An 18499-nucleotide genomic window follows, 5' to 3' on the forward strand; every position below is an offset into this window, starting at 1 on the left:
TTCTGTGGGGTAACCCCTGCCCTTTGCTTTCTATTTTCTCCTCACAGGACCGGTGAACTTCAAGCCTGTTGTGTTGAGGAACTGTGAAAAGGAGCCCAACCACTGTTGCCACTTGTTTGTGAATGAAAATATTACCAATGGCAATCCATGCCATTACACCGTTACAGGTTCAAATATTGCTATAAATTACAATTAAAAATAAATAAATTCTTGCAAAAAGAAGAGAAAGTGCAGTAGTGTCTGCCGTTCATTGTCCATTCAGAAATGTGATGGCAGAGGGGAAGAAGTTGTCCTTGAGCCACTGGGTATTCATCTTCAGGCTCCTGTACCTCCTTCCTGATGGTAGCAATGTGAAGAGGGTATGGCCAAGTTGGTGAGGGCTCTTGAGGATAGAGGCTGCTTTCTTAAGATACTGCTTCTTGTAGATGACCTTAATAGAATGAATACTAATGCTCATAATCGTGGTGGCCAAGTTCACAACTCTCTGTAGCCTTTTTCTGTCCTGTGCATTGGCACCTCCATACGACAGTGATGCAACCAGTCTGAATGGTCTCCCCCGTTCACCTGTAGAACTTTGTAAGAGTCTTTGGTGACATACCAAATCTCCTCAAACTCCTCATGAAGTACAGCCGTCACCAAGCCTTCCTCATGATTGCATCAACATGGAGGCCCCAGGACAGATCTTCAGAGATGCTGACAACCAGGAATTTGAAGTTCTTAACTCTTTTAAATGACACTTACATTCTCCCCAGTTTATAGAATGTAAATATTATTTCTCCTGAACTGCTTTCTGACCTCACTTCTGAATGACCAAATCACGAATTGCATCCTGAGGTTAAACAAGAAAATGTGCAGATGCTGGGTCGAGCGCAGTGCAGTGCACAAAAGCACTGGAGAAACTCAGCAGGTCACACTGCATCCAGGGGAAGTTGAAGGCTGTCAACATTTTGAGCCTGAGCCCATCTTTGGTGGATGGCTCTCACTCCAGTTATTCTGATATCTTCATTTAAAGGAAGTAAATGTGCACTTTTATGCTATTTTTCACCACTTTCATACGGGGATGCATTGTAGGAGAGGGAGGCCGTTGTCAGCTTTGCCCATTGAAGTAAAAGAAGTCAAGAAGAGGTGGCACATCATTGTTACAGTCCCAACACTTGAAGTGCTTTCGTGATGTTGACACTTTTCTAATGTAGGGATGCCTGGGGATATCGAACTCTCCACATGGACAAACTGTCAGCACCTTCCATCTCCTTTAGCCTTCTGATATAGCGCAGTATTCTCCAACACTAGTTGAATGCAAGGGCCAGCGTAACATTTCAAAGTGGCTTCTCTCCTTGGATATTGAAGCCTTTCTTTTCAAAACTAATTATTGCCCTTGCAAACTACCTTCTCACTGAAACAGCCTTGTTTTCCTCTCCGCAGGCACTGAATGAGCTGTTGCCTCTCAGATTTGAGCCCATTTCCCACGCTGCAGAATTTTTACAGATCAGATTTCTGTCCCTCCAAGTGATTAAAACAAATCCCATCCAAAGCTTTTTTAAACAATATTAAATTACATTATTTTACGTTTGCATAAAAATAATGAAAAGATTGGAATTACAGCTACCATTGAACCAATGAATGTGCTACGATATCCCATGAGCTCCCTTCTAAAGTAATGTATGGTAAAAATGATTTAATGGTGATGTTTCATGAAACCTTAAACCAGAACCATGGTGCAGAATTACCCCTCATCTTCCTCGACCTCTTGGGAGAACTTCTCATGGCTGATTGTATTGTCCTTTTACAGCACAGATTCTAAAACACTGCACATTTGTTGACGTTCCATTGAGATGCAGAGATGTAAGAAACAAGACACCAGTTTGTGCAGAATGCCACCCACCAAAAACAATCATGGCTCTGAGTAATGTTGAAGGAGTGAAATGTTGATATATTCTCAAGACTTGTGACGTGAGGCCTTCAGTGTCCGAAAGGCAGCTTCATAACTCCTTATTATCTGGCACATTTGGCAGGGCAACATTCCACCAACAATGCTTTGCATTACATGTGCATAAATCTCTGGAGTAAACCATAATATTAAGACACAAAAGGACGAATAGTGTCGGCGACCTAAGACTGATATTCTTGCTTTAAAGCAAGAGTGAATGTTAAACCTGCCAAGAGCAAGGATAAGGCAGAGAGGAGTTTTCAGGGTATGTTCCCACTTCAGAAGAATGCTAGGAGTCCAAGAGAAGACCAAGCATAGGGCCTGGCATTGGTCAGATGGCTGTTCTGGTGTGGTTGAACTCATGTCCCCAAAGTGCATTTAATCCTCCTGAACCAGCAGCAACTATTCTGCAAAACCACAATGCTGTAATAAACTCAGCATACGACTCCTCAACAATAAACTCAGTCAGGGACTCTTTTAAGGACTGTTACTTTTGCACTTCCTTGATTTTTTTCCTCTCTGTATTGCACAGTCGGTTTGTTTACATTTATTTATCTGTTTACATCTGTACAGTTTTTTTTGCACCATCAATAAGTGTTAATTCTGCCACAGAACAAAGAATCTCAGGGTTGTATATGATGTCATGCATGTACTCTGACAATAAATCTGAAATCTGAATCCTCGGATGAGGGGAAAGTTGGCCAGGGCATTTGCTCCCTTTCTATAGGTATCCTTTTGTATTCTTGAGATAAAGGTTAACATTCCAACCAACATTAGACTGTGAAATAAAGATTTGCATTATTTAATGTCTTCAAGAGATCCCAATGATCATAATTCTACAAATGGTGAAGTTTCATAAAGTGTTGTAGCATCATGAATAGTATCAGCTCTTTTAATTACTCTTTATAACTCTTCCGATATTTAAGTGTTTTCTATATCTGGAATGCTCATGCTGACCCAAGGATTTCTTCATGTAACAAAATACTCCAATCAACTATATTTTTATTCTGAAATGGAATACTTAAAGTTTTCCACATCAGGCTCCATCTACCACAGCCTTTTCCTCGCATTAAGTCTCTCAATGTACGCTGCAGTTATCACCTTCCATTCACATGATTTACGATTCCACCCATATCTTTAAAAAAACTCTTTCAAATCTTCCCAATTCAATTTAATTTGAGATGCAGTGAGAAGGTGGAACTCCACATGGTTAGCGTAGCAGTTTGTTCAATGCTGTTACAATGTCAGGACTAGGGTTTGACTAGCCATCTGTAAGGAGTTGTACATTCTTCATGTCTGCATGGCTTTCCTCTGAATGCTCTGGTTTCCTCCCACCCTTCAAAATGTATCAGGGTTGTAGGTTAATTGGGTGTAATTGGCAGCATTGGCATGTGCGCTCGTAAATCCAATGGAAGCCCCTTGAATATTACAGGTCACATTACCCGCTGATTAAGAATCCAATCACCTTAGCAATTCCCTACTCCAGCCAATAAGCTTTCTTCACTTCTGCTCTTTATTAATTTTGTTATTAGCCATTTGCTTATTGAATGTTTTCTGGAGGTCGATGCACATGACATCCATTGGCACTCCTATTGATACATTTTGTTGCCCAGATGATACTTCAAAGGAACTTTATTGGCTTTGATGCTGTTTGGAGTATTCTCTGACAAAAAGTCACCTCGATTAGTTAGACATGGATTACAACCTTGTGTTTATATCCCTAAACTAAATGCTTAATTAGTTACCCTCTTCCCAATAGATGCAAACATTCTTGTTTAACTTTTTATTCCCAACAGCTTCTTTTCATGACCCTCCTGTACAATCCCATTGGAACAATAGCCTGGTCGTTTACTAGCTTATCGCTCCTCCTTTTCAAATAATGGAAAGATAGTCTGTAGCAACCCATGGTTAAAGAGTACTTTGGAAGATCTTAATTAAGATATGAAACGTTTGCTCACTTGTTTCTTTTGGCTAAGTAACTCCAAGATCATTCTTATAGCAGTGATCAGAATCAGGGCATTTCACAATAGAAACGGTATTCGATAAAGATTGTGGAAGGAAAGTAAATTATTTACATAATTGGTTAGCATGGGGCCAAGAAAGAGTGTTGACAAATAAATCATGTTGAAGAGTTTATTTAAGTTAGTCAGAGATGATGATGATGAAGAGTTGGGGGTTCATGTGGGTGTGACAGACAAGGGAAAGGATGAGAGGTATTTGTCTCTCGTGCAGAAGTTAGATGGTGAAGCAATGTTTTTTTTTATCATTGCAACATGGTTAACGTGATAATGCACATTTCCAGTTTAAAGAGGGGTTGTCTCATGAAAACAGCCTCAATCTTCAAGGACCCCCACCACCCAGGCCATGCCCTCTTCACTCTGTAACCATTAGGATAAAGGTACAGGAGCCTGAAGACGAGCACTCAGCAGCACAGGGACAGCTTCTTCCCCTCTGCCTTCAGATTCTTGAATGAACAATGAACCACAGACACTGCCTCACTTGGACTTTTTCCTTTTCTTGGACTATTTTTGATCATTTTGTAAGGTGGTTTATATAATGTTTCCCCTGTGACGCTGCTGCAAAACAACAACTTTTGTGACATGTTCATGACAATAAATTCTGATTCTGAAAGTTGGTCCAGCATTTCCTAGTGTGACTGGCATTTGTGCATTTGGCATGAATTCCACATTGTTTAATTTCCTTTCCAAAGGAGGACTTCATGGGGATTAATGTAATGTTATGTGCTGTGCTGTTTGTGAAGCATTGCAGGGATTTTAAATTAAGTGATCCCAGGAAAGACCATAATTGGTTACACTGAAGACAAACAAATCTTCAGAACATAATTAGATTAGGAACATAATGGACCATCACTCTCATCATTAACTTCAAGCCTCCATCCCAGTCTCCCACCCCTCCACACATACAGATCTAGCCACAGTTCTCTGATCTCAGGAGCCCTGAAATCACCCCAGCCCAGCCTTCCCCAGCCCCGACTCTCCAAGGTCATCAATGGAACCCCAAATGTGGCAGCACTGAGGCACAACTAGTTGAGTGACTGGGTTAAAACCCTGACTTTGAATGTCATCCATATGGAGTTCCCATATTCTTCCTGTGGCAACATGGATTTCCCTGACGTAATCTAGTTTTGTCCCACATCCCAAAGCTGAATGGGTTGGCCAATATAAATTGCCCCGGAAAGGTTACAGCACTGTTACAGCACCAGCGATCGGGATCGGAGTTAGAATCCCGCGCTGTCTGGAAGGAGATGGTATGTTTTCTCTGTCTGCGTGGGTTTTCTCCGGGGGCTTGTTCCACCCTTCAAAAATGTACCGGGGTGATAGGGTGGTTGTAATTGGATGGCGTGGGCCGAAAAGGCCTGTTACTATGCTGTAAGAGAGTGGTATAATGTAGGAATGTTATTAGAAATTAGGGCAAATTGATTACAGGGAAAATAGTGGGAAAATTGGAATCTCCTTCATTAATGTTGTGGCTGAATTGAAATTGATTGCCATAAAGTTTGATTGCATTCTCTAGGCCCTTTTATAAGGTAAAAAAATCCAAATGTAAAGGTGGAGGTTCTCGGCCCTTGCGTCACAAACTTTACCTTCTTAAATGGTCCGTGAGCGCCTCCGAGGCGCCAATTCCGATACTTCTGCAGGCTTGTGTCAGAGGTGGAGCGAAGCGATCCACCTCTTTCCATAAACGGCCAACCACTGCAAGCAGCTGGGTAGGGGCGGCCTGAAAGATGTCGTGATGATCCCGTCAGCCCCGCGACCCAGAACTGTTTAGTGAACATATTGTGCCAGAGTATCGTAAAAATAGTATGGCCACTGCCACTATCCAATGCTGCACCTTCGGAGCCCCAGACTTGCTGCTCTGCTCCCATGTCCTCAATCTCGCAGTCGTGGCGGGTCAAGATCATGAAGCCTGGGCCGCAAAGGGATGGTGGCAGCAGCGGCACCACTGATGATGACTATTTTCACTGATGACTTGATATATCCAGAACCAAGAACTCACAAGTGAGTGAGAATAAAATATAAACTCTGTGAAAGTGGTTAATGGCTGACTTCTTTACCCATAATCCCACACGCAGCTGGAACCGCTCTGTGTTTCCCAGAGCAGTTTCAGCTGTGTGGGGGATTATTGGTAACAAAGTTGGCCATTGCTTGCCACGTATTTATGATGGGTGGCGCCACAGCAACAGTCATCCCTGGAGGATGCACCAAGGTGTTGTTCCTCACAAAAGTGATGCTGGAGCAGCCTTTTAGGGCTGCTTTATATAAAGGTAAATTAAAATTTTACTCCGAGGATGAAACCAGCCTTGAAGCCCTCCATAAAAAAACACCTTCTGATTATTTTATTAAATAAAACTTATTCCCCATTTTAACAATAAAAAATTACACTGGACAAATTTTTTTTTCAATCCGTTTGCTTCCTGAAATTTCAGATTTGCTGTATCATGTCGGAAGTTGGAGAAACATTAAATGAACTTTTATTGAATTTAGCATGTTCAATCGCATAATGATGCTGACACATTACGTTCGTTCCACTGACCAAAAAATGTTTTGCCGCTGATTTTCATTTGTACTCAGCATCTGATGCCTCTCACGTCAGTGTCCAAATATAGTCAGCCAGCATTGATGGATTCCTGTTGCTCTGATATTGCTTTTCCATGGTCTCAATGTCCTGGTGAAACCTTTTGCCATGCTTGTCACTGGCTGCACCAAGATCAGCAGGGAAGACGTCCAAGCGCGGACGCAGATAATGAATTTTCAATGACATGTTGCACTTCATCATTTTATATCCTTGAAGTCGACTTAAAATATGACAGGAAATCACAAAAATAGGTTATATCTAAAAAACTGCATGTGATATGAAAAATTTTGATGATTTTTGTGATCAGCAGCCCAAAATCCATAAAATACACCCAAAAGTGCTCGACCAAATCTTCATCGTGCAGTTATTACAGTGAATTGAGTCAGCAATATGGTTGATTTGACAGGTAACGTGAAATATAAATGGAGTACAATTTTTATATCCCATTAGTTATGGAAGAGGCCTCTTTCCATACCTTAAGGGAATATGAAACATGGAACTTCCACACCCACCTCCATCTTCCACTCTCGGAATCAGGGGTGTTAACGATCCACACACCAAACTTGAGCACATAATCTAAGGTGACACTTAGTGGGAGTGCTATTGAAAATGCTGTCATTGGGATGAAATATAAAGCTGAAGGTACTTCAATCGGATAAAAAGGATCCAGTAGAGCTATTTCAAGTTTTGTGAACCTGTTTGATCTTCTGTCAAGCTTTCTTCCTTCAAAGTAGCATCATCAGATTCAGATTATCTGTTTTTTTTAAAATTCATTTCTTGTCTGTGAGTTCTTTTGAAATTGGCTTCCACAAAAGTTTACATAACATTAATCACTGTACTTTGAAAGTAATTGGGTTTAAATGTTAAGTATATAAGAAGTCAGACCCATTGCTGCCAAATGGAGTGCTTCTGTTCTGAAAACATCATATAAAAAAACTTTAAATTTTTATATTTTTGTTTAATTTAGACAGGTAACATGGTAAGAGGCCCTTTCAGCCCATGTGCCTGTGTTGCCCAATGACACCCAATTGACCAACAGCCCCAGTACGTTTTGAACGATGGGAGGAAACTGGAACCCCTGGGGAAAACATACACAGACATGTGGATAACAATCAAACTCACAGTGCAGGGTACGAACTCCGGTCCCAATCACTGGCACTGCCACAGCATTGCGTGAACTGTGCCACCTTGTGTACGTCCAGGATTAGAGGAGAAAAATATCAGCTATTTTCCTCATTTCTTTGCACTGAAATTCACACGGATTGTGGATTTTCAGAGCAAGGAATTATTTGTGTCAACTGGACAGGAACATGGATGGAAGGGGATATGGAGGACTATGATCTGGGTGCAAGTCTGTGGGACTAAGTAGAATAATAGTTCGGCACAGGCTAGAAGGGCCAAAGGCCTGTTTCTGTGCTATAGCGTTCTATGGTTCCAGTAAAGACGGAAGCATTGTGTTGCGATGGCAATTTTACTACATCCACACTCAATCTCAGTTGCATCAGTTTGTTTGCCTTTTAGTGATTTAAAACATAAAAAGACATGTATATGGCTTCTTTTCGTTATTCTTGCATCTTCTTTTTAATCTCTCACAGCATTGGCTGAACCAACAATCCCTGCTGATTCACCAGCTAAAACATGCAAGCAAATTGTCACTTTCCTCAACCTGGGCTGCACATTGAAATGGCACCTAGGGATGACCATGAATATTCTTTCTTAAGGATATAAACCTTGTTGGGCCTCATTAAGAAGCCTTCTCCCAAACCCACAATAAACCTCCTTTTTTCCTCTCTTCACTTTGCTCTTTAATGTTGTGGCTCTTTTGAATTTGATTGCCTTGAAACCTTATTTATCAAGTTTGTTTGCATTCTCTAATTATCTCGTCAAATAAAGCTTGTTCCTCTGTTTTAAATAAATTCTTGTTACTTTCACTAAAATCAGCAAGGCAGAGCAGGTTTTCTCAGTATTATCAATTTCATTCACACAATTTTTATTAGCCATTAGTTAAAGCTTCATGATAAACATGCTGGATTAGCATGCCTATTGATTTGCACTCTGCAGGAATAGTGATTCCAACTGGGAGGGTACTCTGAGGGTGGAGTATCCAGTAAACAGGCAAGGCTGGAAGGGAATTAAGACTTGAATTTTCATTGTTTTTGAAGTTGAAGGAAGGTCTCAATTGACTTCTGTTGCCCAGTGACTGAAGGGAGGAATGAAATTGCAGCTGTAACATTTCCAAACTGGAACCTTGCACTTTGACCATTATGCTCAAACTCCTTCTCTTTTATGATGTCAATTTTACCCTTGAGTAACAAGATCAAAGATTTCAGCTTCTTAAAGAGGTTGGTACGGCAAAACGGCTTGAGCTTTCGGTTTGTTGCCAGTAATCACAAAGTATTTAGTTCTGTAGACGTAGCAAATTTTGTTGATGGAGACAATTCCTTTGTCCAAATGACCTTGTTCTGAATTCTCCACTTGTACCATCGGGATCAGCCAGTAACTGTCTCGTTCACTTAAAAGGACACAATGCCTGAAACCCACTATGTATCTTTGCGGAATTTGTTGAGGCAGCCTTGATTGTTGGAAGCTGATGAAGCGATCATCAATTTTCCCACAACTTCTGTTTGTGAGAGCTGGAAAGTTTTTTTTTTCTTAATTTATTATAGAGAAATCTTTGTCTCCAATGTGTCCTGTTCCTTGTTAATCCAGTTGGAGGCTTCATTCTAAAGCCATTTATGATCCTGCGCATTGATACCTTGAACATTGATTGTTCTAATTTTATGAGCTTGATTAGAAGTTTGAATTAGTCACCAGATGTTTTTGTACCCTAAATCTGGGTTCTTTATAAAAAAAATATTGCCCCATTTTGATGTTCTCAATAAAATTCATGATATTGAATACCTTGCAAGTCTGTTGAAATGAATTGGGAAACTGAACAGGCCACATCCTATTCAGCATTTGGGCTAAAGGACAAAATGGGAGGATTCAGTGAATTTCAGTTGTTTCAGGTGAAAATGTTAAATGTTTCCTCAATCTCCATTAGCAAAGTTAATTTGCTTCTGACCCTTGGGGACAAACCACTACTTTGTTACTTGAGAATTAGGATTTTGCTTTTTAACCCTGTAAGTGCCTGATATTTTTACCATGCTGTTTGTTTGATGTGATTTGTTTCTTTTTAGCTCCATTTGAAAGCGACCCAGAGTAAGTACTTCATAGGATCATGGAATAGTTGCAGCACAAAAGGCCATTCATCCCATTAAGTCCCTGTTGGCTCTTTGCATGATTAAAAGTTTCCATCACCCAGCCCCTTCTCTGTAGTTCTGAATTTCTCTTTCTATATGTTTATTTATTTCCCTCTTGCAGGCAGCATATTCCAGGTTTGAACCACATGTTGCATGATAAAGACCTTTCTCCTGTCACTTTTAATTCTCTTCTCTCTATTTTGTATCTGTGGTCTCCACTCCTTGATCCTGCCACCAACAGGAAACTCACACCCCTCATCATTTCATGCGTCAGCCTTCTCTTCAATAAAGAAAACAGTTCCAGCCTCTCCGATCTATCCTTTTAACCATAGTCCCTTGTCCTGTAAACTATTCCTATAAATCTCCTCTGGACTCTCTCGACTGCTTCCACATCCTATCAATAAAGAGGCAACCAGAACTGAACACATCCTCCAGCTAGACCAATGTCCTCCTATAAGAGTTCACAATGACCTCACTGTTAACACATTCTATGCTTGCATTAATATAGAATTATCTGTGGCTCGTGAACCAAATTCCACCTTTGTCCCCACATAAGCATAACGTCTACCTAAGTCCAGGTAAAGCATTGAGTGAGCAGTCTTCTGACTGTCACTGTGTTGAAGAGGTAATTAAGAGTTGACAATATTGGTGGTTCTGGAGATGTGTTATGTCCATACTGAGAAAGCATGGCAGATGTGCTTCCCTATGAATGGACATCAGTGAGCCAGGTGACACCTCAATCTGATAGCTTCATGCTGACAATCACTGATGTCAGCTTCTTTCAGATTTCTGTAATTATTTAAATGCGAGTGTTCCTTTTGCTATTTTAGGATTTGTTCTGATGAGTTTGGATGCTGGTCAAGTTTAATTTAACCAGTGCATCCCTGCTCATCAAGGAGCACTGAATTAGTGAAATTTCTGATTTCCTTGTCTGAAACATCTATTGCACTATTTCAGTATATTATTTCCAATCTGTGGATGAAATGATTATAACTTCCAAGAAAAATTATTCCTTCAATGTTGTTTTGGCAATTTGGTTTTCATGCACCCTTACATTTTTGTAGTAACTGGTATAATTTCTGAAGCCCGCTGTAATTAGTTTTGCACACCCTGCCTGCAGAATTTGATGTTGCCTTTCGTGGTTTCACCCCATCATATAATGATGTCATTAAGCAAGCATGGAATTTGGCCAGTGATCCCGTTGTTGTCGTTCAGTAAATTGTATCTACATAGGGGGGGGGGGGGGGGGGGGGGGGGTGGAGAGAGCGTCATACTATTTGGAACATCAGAGAACTCTGGCTTGGATCAAACAGCCCAGATTCATAATAAATGGCCACACAAGGTTTTGGCAGAGAAGCAGATCCTTCCCCATGGGCTTCTGTCAGTGCTGGAGACGCACAACTTGAGCTGCTGTTTCTTTTTGATTTGGGGAAGCTGTAAAAGCAGCCATTAGCCCAATTGTATGACTGCAAACTGAAACTATGAAGCAGTCCAAAATATTCCTCAACCTTCGCCCAATTCATAAAGAACAGGGCACAGCACCTGAGGCATGTGACTGTGACTGTACAAAATTCCATGATCATATGTGCTGCATGCTTCCAATAGTTCCTGGAAGAAATTTCATTCAAATATGACACCTCAAGTAAGTAAAAAGCTTGTATTAACGTTCGTTGCCTAACAATAGATGTATGATTTATGAAGCATATAATCCAGTAATTAGCCCCAGATTAAGTCATGATGTGTGCACAATATTTTCTTTAAATGGCTGTATAATCACTCAGTGTTACTTACTATTCCAGTAGTGACGAGTCTCACTGTTCTGAAATAGTTTTCAGTGCAAGTGGGTCAATTGTTTTTTGTGTGTGCATGATTGTAGGTTGTATTGACATAGCAGTAGCCGTTCAATATTAAGGAAGGTACCATTTATTATGGTGTGTTGTTACAGGATTTTGTGCGAGAGAGTAGGTGAGCAAAAAGCTGCAACTTGAAGTCCCCTCAAATTCTGGGGCCGAACCTGGACAAGTGGGGGTGGGGTGGGGGGGAACTCCAGACCCGTTGTACGTGTAGTCATGCCCAACACTTCATTATGATTTATCAAAGTGGTTTGCAAAGAGAGACGATGGTAATCATTCTTACTCTGAGAATTAAACTACTCCCAATTAACTTGGGGGAAATTGCAAATAATTGTATGAATCACTCTAAAAACATGATGCCTTATTGTCTCCTCTTCCAGTACGTGCCTGCTGTTTCATGAGACAATTTTTATCTTGAGGAAAATCTTCAGATAAAAATGTAGTTACAATATCTTGGCAACACAAGCAGGCTATAAGTGCTTCACAAAAGAAAGAGCTGCCTTTATATAGCACCTTTTCATACAGCTAGTGAGGTACTTCTGAAAACGTCTCATCTCTTGAAAACCAACAGTTTGGCACAGATCTGGAATAATCCAATTGAGTAAATGACAAATTCCCATCCCTGAAGATCATTGAGAACCAGATGGGGTTTTGCAGCAATCTGGAATTTATGTGGTTATTGTCACAGACTTAGAAGCCCCCCAAAAAGAGATCCTTGTTAATTGTAGACCTGCTTCAAACAATAAGACACTGGAAGAACTCAGCAGGTCAGGCAGCATCCATGAAGAGAAATGGAGAGTTAAGACCAGAATAGAAAAAGGAAATGTCAAACCTCAATGTGTTGGGGGAAGAGCTGGGAAGGGGCCAAGAGGTGAAAGGATACTGAAGTAAAGAAGATAGAGAGATAAGGGTGGGGAGGTGGGGGGAGGTCATTGGGAGGCAAAAGGTGTAGTTTGAGAGAAAAGTGAGAACGGGCACTGGTACACGGGACAGAGAGAAACCTGAAAGAGAGATGGTCAGTGTGAGACCTACTTCCTATTTGAAGATAGGCCACGAACTACCTCAAAGACTATTGAATTGGAACGGATGTCATTCCCAACCATGATATAACAAAAGAATAAAAGAATGTTTGTGGTCCCTCTAAAGGAGGGCATATTTAAAGTGATCCTGAATTTCAAATTGCCACAATTAAAAATGTGAGAATGATGAGATAATCTGATTTAAGAATGTTAATTGAGAGATTAAAGGCAGAGGGATAGTTAAGTGGGATAAATTTAGGAGAAAAGTGAGTCTGGGAGTGGATTAAGGACAGATGGAATCTGGAATACGTATCCAGAAATGTTGTTCCTCAAGTTTACGTTCAGCTTCAATCTGAGAATGGCCAAAGGATTTGAAATGGCTGGCAACAGGGAGTTCCATATGCCCTGCGGATGGAGAGCAAAGGCAGTCTTGTGATATTTTGGGTGTTCAATTCCCAATGTAATTGCTCATCCTCTTTCTACAGATGCTGTCAGACCAACTGCTGAGTATTTATCTGTCGGATATTAATCTTCCCAACAAGTCACCTCATCCTGAAGTGACCCAGATCCCAAACCTTTGGTGAATGCTCTTATCCTCGCAAATCCCATTTCCTGAATCTCGTGCAGTGACGACTCCATTCCCAACTCCTGCTCCCTCTCCCCCCCCCCACCACCCCAAAAAGATTCCGAACACCACCTTTGCGCCTTCCACAGGACCCTGAAACAGGCTTGTGTCAATTCCACTCACAGTTCTCCCACTTCAGCAGCCAAATCCATTCCAGAAGTGAAACCATTCTCACCACCTGACCCCTATGAGGACTTTTAACAGCCTGCTCACTCCCCCTACCCCCCCCCCCCACCCCACGCTGATCGATCATCTCCCCACCCCCTGGACTTGCTCTTCATTTGACAGCACGTTGGTAGGCTAACTCAGTTATGGCAAAGATTTAATCCGTGGGCACTGTAAAGTATGCAGCCGCTGAATATCATATGTCGTGCACTTGTAATGACATTGTAAACTCAGACTGCTTTGTCTAATGCCCAAAATGGTTAGAGTCACGCATTCATAAAGAGTGATATTTTAATTATTCTGCCTTTTCTTTGTGTGACCTCCTCATTAATAAACTAATCAAAAGCAATCTTGCAATAAATCTCAATTGTTGGTCAGCTTTCAAAGTGGTGTAATTATATAATTTAAAAACATTTTAAAAAAGCATTTTTTCATTCTTGAAAACTCTAGTGCCTCCAATCAGATGCAAGACTGTTGTATCCCGGATAAAACAAATGAAGAACATCAACTAAGTGCATTGCCTGTGTGTTTAAATACATGCAGCCTTACGTGAAGGGCACTGAAAGTTCAGTCGACTTGCTTCATTTATGGTTTTTCTGTTTCAGTTCCAGAACCAGCAGACAACACAGCTCAGCAGCCAGCAATGAATGAGAGTGCACAGTCTTCTGCAAGCAATTGTGCCAGCAGTATTGGCGGAGGTCCATCTGCCATTCCCCAGCCCAACTCTGCCAAGCCTTGGCGCAGCAAATCCCTCAATGCCAAGCACACTGCCACGTCTTCCATGTTATCCGTGAAGCAGCCCCAACAGGAGCCACCAAAACCGCCCGTTGAATCTCCTGCCAAGAACAGTGCCAATAACCAGAAGTCCATGCTGGAGAAATTGAAGTTGTTCAACAGCAAAGGTGGCTCCAAGGCTGGCGGAGCCAGCCTGGAGAACTCAGGTGCTCGCGATGGTAGCTGCGAGAGACTGGAACCCATTTCCAACTGCGCAGAACTTGCAGATGCAGAAGGGTCGGCCAAAAGCGTCGGTAGTGCTGCCCCTTCCTCGAACAGCCCAAAAATTGCACTAAAAGGCATTGCACAAAGGACCATCAGTCGAGCGCTGAGCAACAAGAAAAACTCGCCCAAGGGCAGTGAGAAGGATAAAGAGAAGCAGAAGGAGAAGGATAAAACGAAGGAGGTCTCCAAAAGGGCATCTGTGTCAGAGAAAATTGAGGCGGAAAAGGAGATCAAAGAGGAGGCACAGGTCACTGCTTCGGAAATGCCAAAAAAGTCCTCCAAGATCTCGAGCTTTATCCCAAAAGGAGGGAAGTTGAGCGGGGCCAAAAAAGAACTGGGCACACCTCAGCAGAGCGGTATACCAAAACCAGGGCCAAAAACCTCGACAGGGAAATCTACAAGTGCCCAAGCTCCTGTAAAGGATGGTGAAAGACCTCGCAGTGGAAAACTGGGGTCTGGAGTCGCACTGCAGAAGTCGCATTTGGATAGCAAGAATTCCAGTTCCAGTAGTTTAGCTTCCTCTGAAGGAAAGGGGGCTGGGGGGATACTCCCAGTGAACAGTACCAATGGACAGGCTGCCACTACAGCCAGCACAACCCAAACTACAGTCAGTGTCCAGCTACCTCACCCTCAGCAGCAATACAACCACCCCAACACTGCCACTGTCGCTCCCTTCATGTACAGGTACGTCTAATGGAATTTTGCCAGGTATGAGTCACTTCTTGTTTGATTTAAGCTGTTGTAGGCTACTGTCTGAGTTTTTAAGAGTAGTGTTGGACAATAAAAATCCTCACTCTAATGAGAGGACAGAAGGTATTTCGGAGTCACCATTAATGCAAAGTTTTTTTCAAATACTGGTAAATGTGCTGCGATTCAGATCCACAGTGTCTCATGGGTTCAGAGACCAAGATCCAATTCTTACCTCGAATGCTAACTCTATGGAGTTTTTGCATGTTCTCACCTGGATTACCTGCAGATTCTTCAGTTTCCTCCCTTCAGGTCTCAAAGAAGTGCAGTTTGGTTAATGGGTCACTCTAAACAGCCCTTGCATGGAATCTGGGGTGAATAAAATGGGGTGAGCATAGGTTAGTACAGATGGGTGATCAGTCCATAGTGCACATCAGTTTCTGTGCTATGTGACCCTGTGGCAAGTGAACAGAAATATAAAAGGCTCCTGGTGTGATGTGCACCATCACTTTGTTGGGTAAATGTATCTCACCCATCCTTTTAGCTTCAAGGAAGATTGCAATCAGTGGAATCAGGGAGAAGTGAAGGGGGCTCTCGAGCTGAAAATGTCAGTGAACTTTGAGCTTGTGGTGTGATTGAACGTGCTAGACAACGTGTGGGTGGGAGTGGAGGGTAATGAAACATTTGGAGGTTTGACTTTGCATGGTAACACTGTTGTTAATTTTGCAACCGCGTGGAATTTCTCCAGGGCAGAGGCCAGGCCAACTGGGAATTTTGCAGGCAAATTGGTCAATTCTCTTGTTTACAAAAATAAAAAACTTAAAGTTCAACTTGAATCAAATTTACAGTGAATATTTCATTTACAAGGTCAGAGAATTGTCAGAGACCGAAAATGACAGTGGCTTGATACTACTAAAGAGAAGGAACTGTGTAATGCTACAAATTCTCTGTGCTCAATTCTTCCTTGTATGGGATGGAACATGTTCTATTTAAATCAAAAAGCAGCAAATTTTTGCATAATGTTAACAATTGTTTATTCAGATCCTCAGTGGCATGAAATATATGATTAGTTTGGAACTACATTTCCTTAACTAACAGTGGCTCCTTGATATCATCTCTGTTGGTCAAGAAGAGTCAAGTAGACTCCAGACTATGCACAGGGTGAATGCAGCCAAGGTCACATTTACAGTGAGCTTGGGACAAAAAGACACTTTTTTTTTTCCTCATTATTTGCCCCTGTGCTCCACAGTTCTAAATTTTGATCAAACATTTCATGTGTGATTACAGTGCAACATTCCAGATTTTATTCAGGGTTATTTATGTAAATTTTGGTTTGACCATGTAGAAATTACAGCATTTTTTATGCATAGTTTTATCATTTCAGGGCACCATAATATTTGGGACATAGCAATGGTATGTTTAGTACCTTGTTGCAGATACCTTGCATGCAACGACTGGTTGATTCATAAACGTCACCAAGTGCTGAGTATCTTCACTGGTGATGCTCTGCCAGGCCTCCACTGAAGCCATCTTCAGCTCCTGCTTGTTTCCGGGGCTTTTTCTCTTCAGCATACGGATTTAAATCGGGTGACTGACTTGGCCATTCAAGAATTTTCCAGTTTTTAGCTTTGAAAAACTCCTTTGTTGCTTTATCAGTATGTTTGGGATCATTGTCTTACTGTAGGGTGAATTTCCATCCAATGAGTTTGGAGTTTGGAGGCATTTTCTTGAACTTGAACAGATAAGATGTTTCTAATTTTGCTTCTGCCATCAGCAGTTATATCATCAATGAAAATAAGTGCACCAGTGCCTGTGGCAGCCATACACCCCCACCACCATGTTTCACAGATGAGGTACCACGCTTTGGCTCTTGGACAGTTCCTTTATGCCTCCACACTTTGCTCTTGCCACCATTCTGATACAGGTTAATCTTGGTCTCATCTGTCCACAAAACCTTTCTCAAGAACTCTGCAGGCTCTTTTAAATACTTATTGGCGAAGGGTAATCTGGCCGTCCTGTTTCTGTGACTAACTAGTGATTTGCATCTTGCATTGTGGCCTCTGTATTTCTGTTTATGAAGTCTTCTGCAGAGAGTAGTCATTGACACGTCCACATCTGTCTCCTGAATTGTTTCTGATCCATCAGACTGACGTTTAGGGATTTTTCTTCATCAGCAGTGGAGATCTTCCTTATCCTACCACTCCCCTTGCAATTACTGAGCTCACTAGTATGCACTTTCTTCTTGATGATGTTCCACATGGTTGATTTTGGTAATCCTAAGATTTGGACTTTTTATTTCTTTTTTTTTCAGCCTCGTAATGACTTATTTGACTTTCTTTAGCACAGCTCTGGTGCTCCTGTTGAAAAATGGCAAATGCAAAGTGATCAAAAGCTTAGAACCAAGCCTAGCCCTTTTCTACCAGCATCAATGAAGCAATTTAACATATCTGAGTACTCACAAAAACCTGTGAAGCCAAATGTCCCAAACATTATGGTGCCCTGAAATGGAGAACTATGCAAAAAGTGCTGTAATTTCAAACCAAAATATATACAAATGACCTTGAAAAAAATCTGGAATGTGGACTTTGATCACATGTGAATTGTTTGATTACAAATTTAAACTATGGATCACAAGGACAAATAAAGGATTAAAAATTTTAGACATGCAGAATGGTAACAGGCCATTTCAGCCCACGAATCTTTGCCACCCAATTTACACCCAATTAAACTACAAACAGTGGGAGGAAACTGAAGCCCCCAGGAAAAACCCATGCAGAGGAGGAGAATGTATAAACTCCTGACAGTGTGGGATTCGAGCCCCGGTCACGTTCGCTGACACAGTAAAGGCATTGTGCTAGCCGCTACACCCATTGTGCCGTCAAGTGCCTGCTCTTGTCTCAAACATTCTAGAGGACACTGTATCTATTTGCTTCCAGCCAACATTTATAAGATTCTACTTCAACCTGGATGAGGTGGCTCGGTCAGCTTTTTTGGAAGGTAGTTGAGGGGGTGTGTCAACCTCCAAAAGGCACTGTCAGATGTGTGATGGAATATTCTCCTCTTGGTTGGATGGCTGCAACATCAGCAACACTCAAGAAGCTCGATGCCATCCAGAAAAATGCAACCTGCTTTATTGGAACAACCATTTTAAACGTTTGTTTCTTCTGGTGTACAGCAGGTGCAGGGCGTACCATCTCTTTTTTTTAATTTTTTAAATTTTTTATTTTTCACACCATAAATCACATTAACCATGATACACACTTTTTCCTTTTCACACATATACAGTGCCATTTTCTCCCCACCCCCTCCCTCCTCCCATCCCACCCTCCCTACCTCCCCCCTCCCGTCCATTTAAAGTACAAAATCTAGGATACATTAAACCAGTC

The 18499-nt window shown here is 41.6% G+C and overlaps 1 protein-coding gene across 6 annotated transcripts in view; it reads left to right on the forward strand.

The window, feature by feature from the left end:
• The window catches only part of nav2a (neuron navigator 2a), a 411462-nt gene that overhangs the window by 151610 nt on the left and 241353 nt on the right, over window positions 1-18499 (forward strand). For all 6 annotated transcript variants that reach the window (XM_069904879.1, XM_069904824.1, XM_069904830.1 and 3 more), the window contains one exon: window positions 14033-15110. In XM_069904879.1, the coding sequence (XP_069760980.1) occupies window positions 14033-15110 (1078 nt within the window). The remainder of the gene's footprint in view (window positions 1-14032; window positions 15111-18499) is intronic.

This window comes from Narcine bancroftii, chromosome 1, assembly GCF_036971445.1.
Source record: "Narcine bancroftii isolate sNarBan1 chromosome 1, sNarBan1.hap1, whole genome shotgun sequence".
Classification (NCBI taxonomy): domain Eukaryota; kingdom Metazoa; phylum Chordata; class Chondrichthyes; order Torpediniformes; family Narcinidae; genus Narcine; species Narcine bancroftii.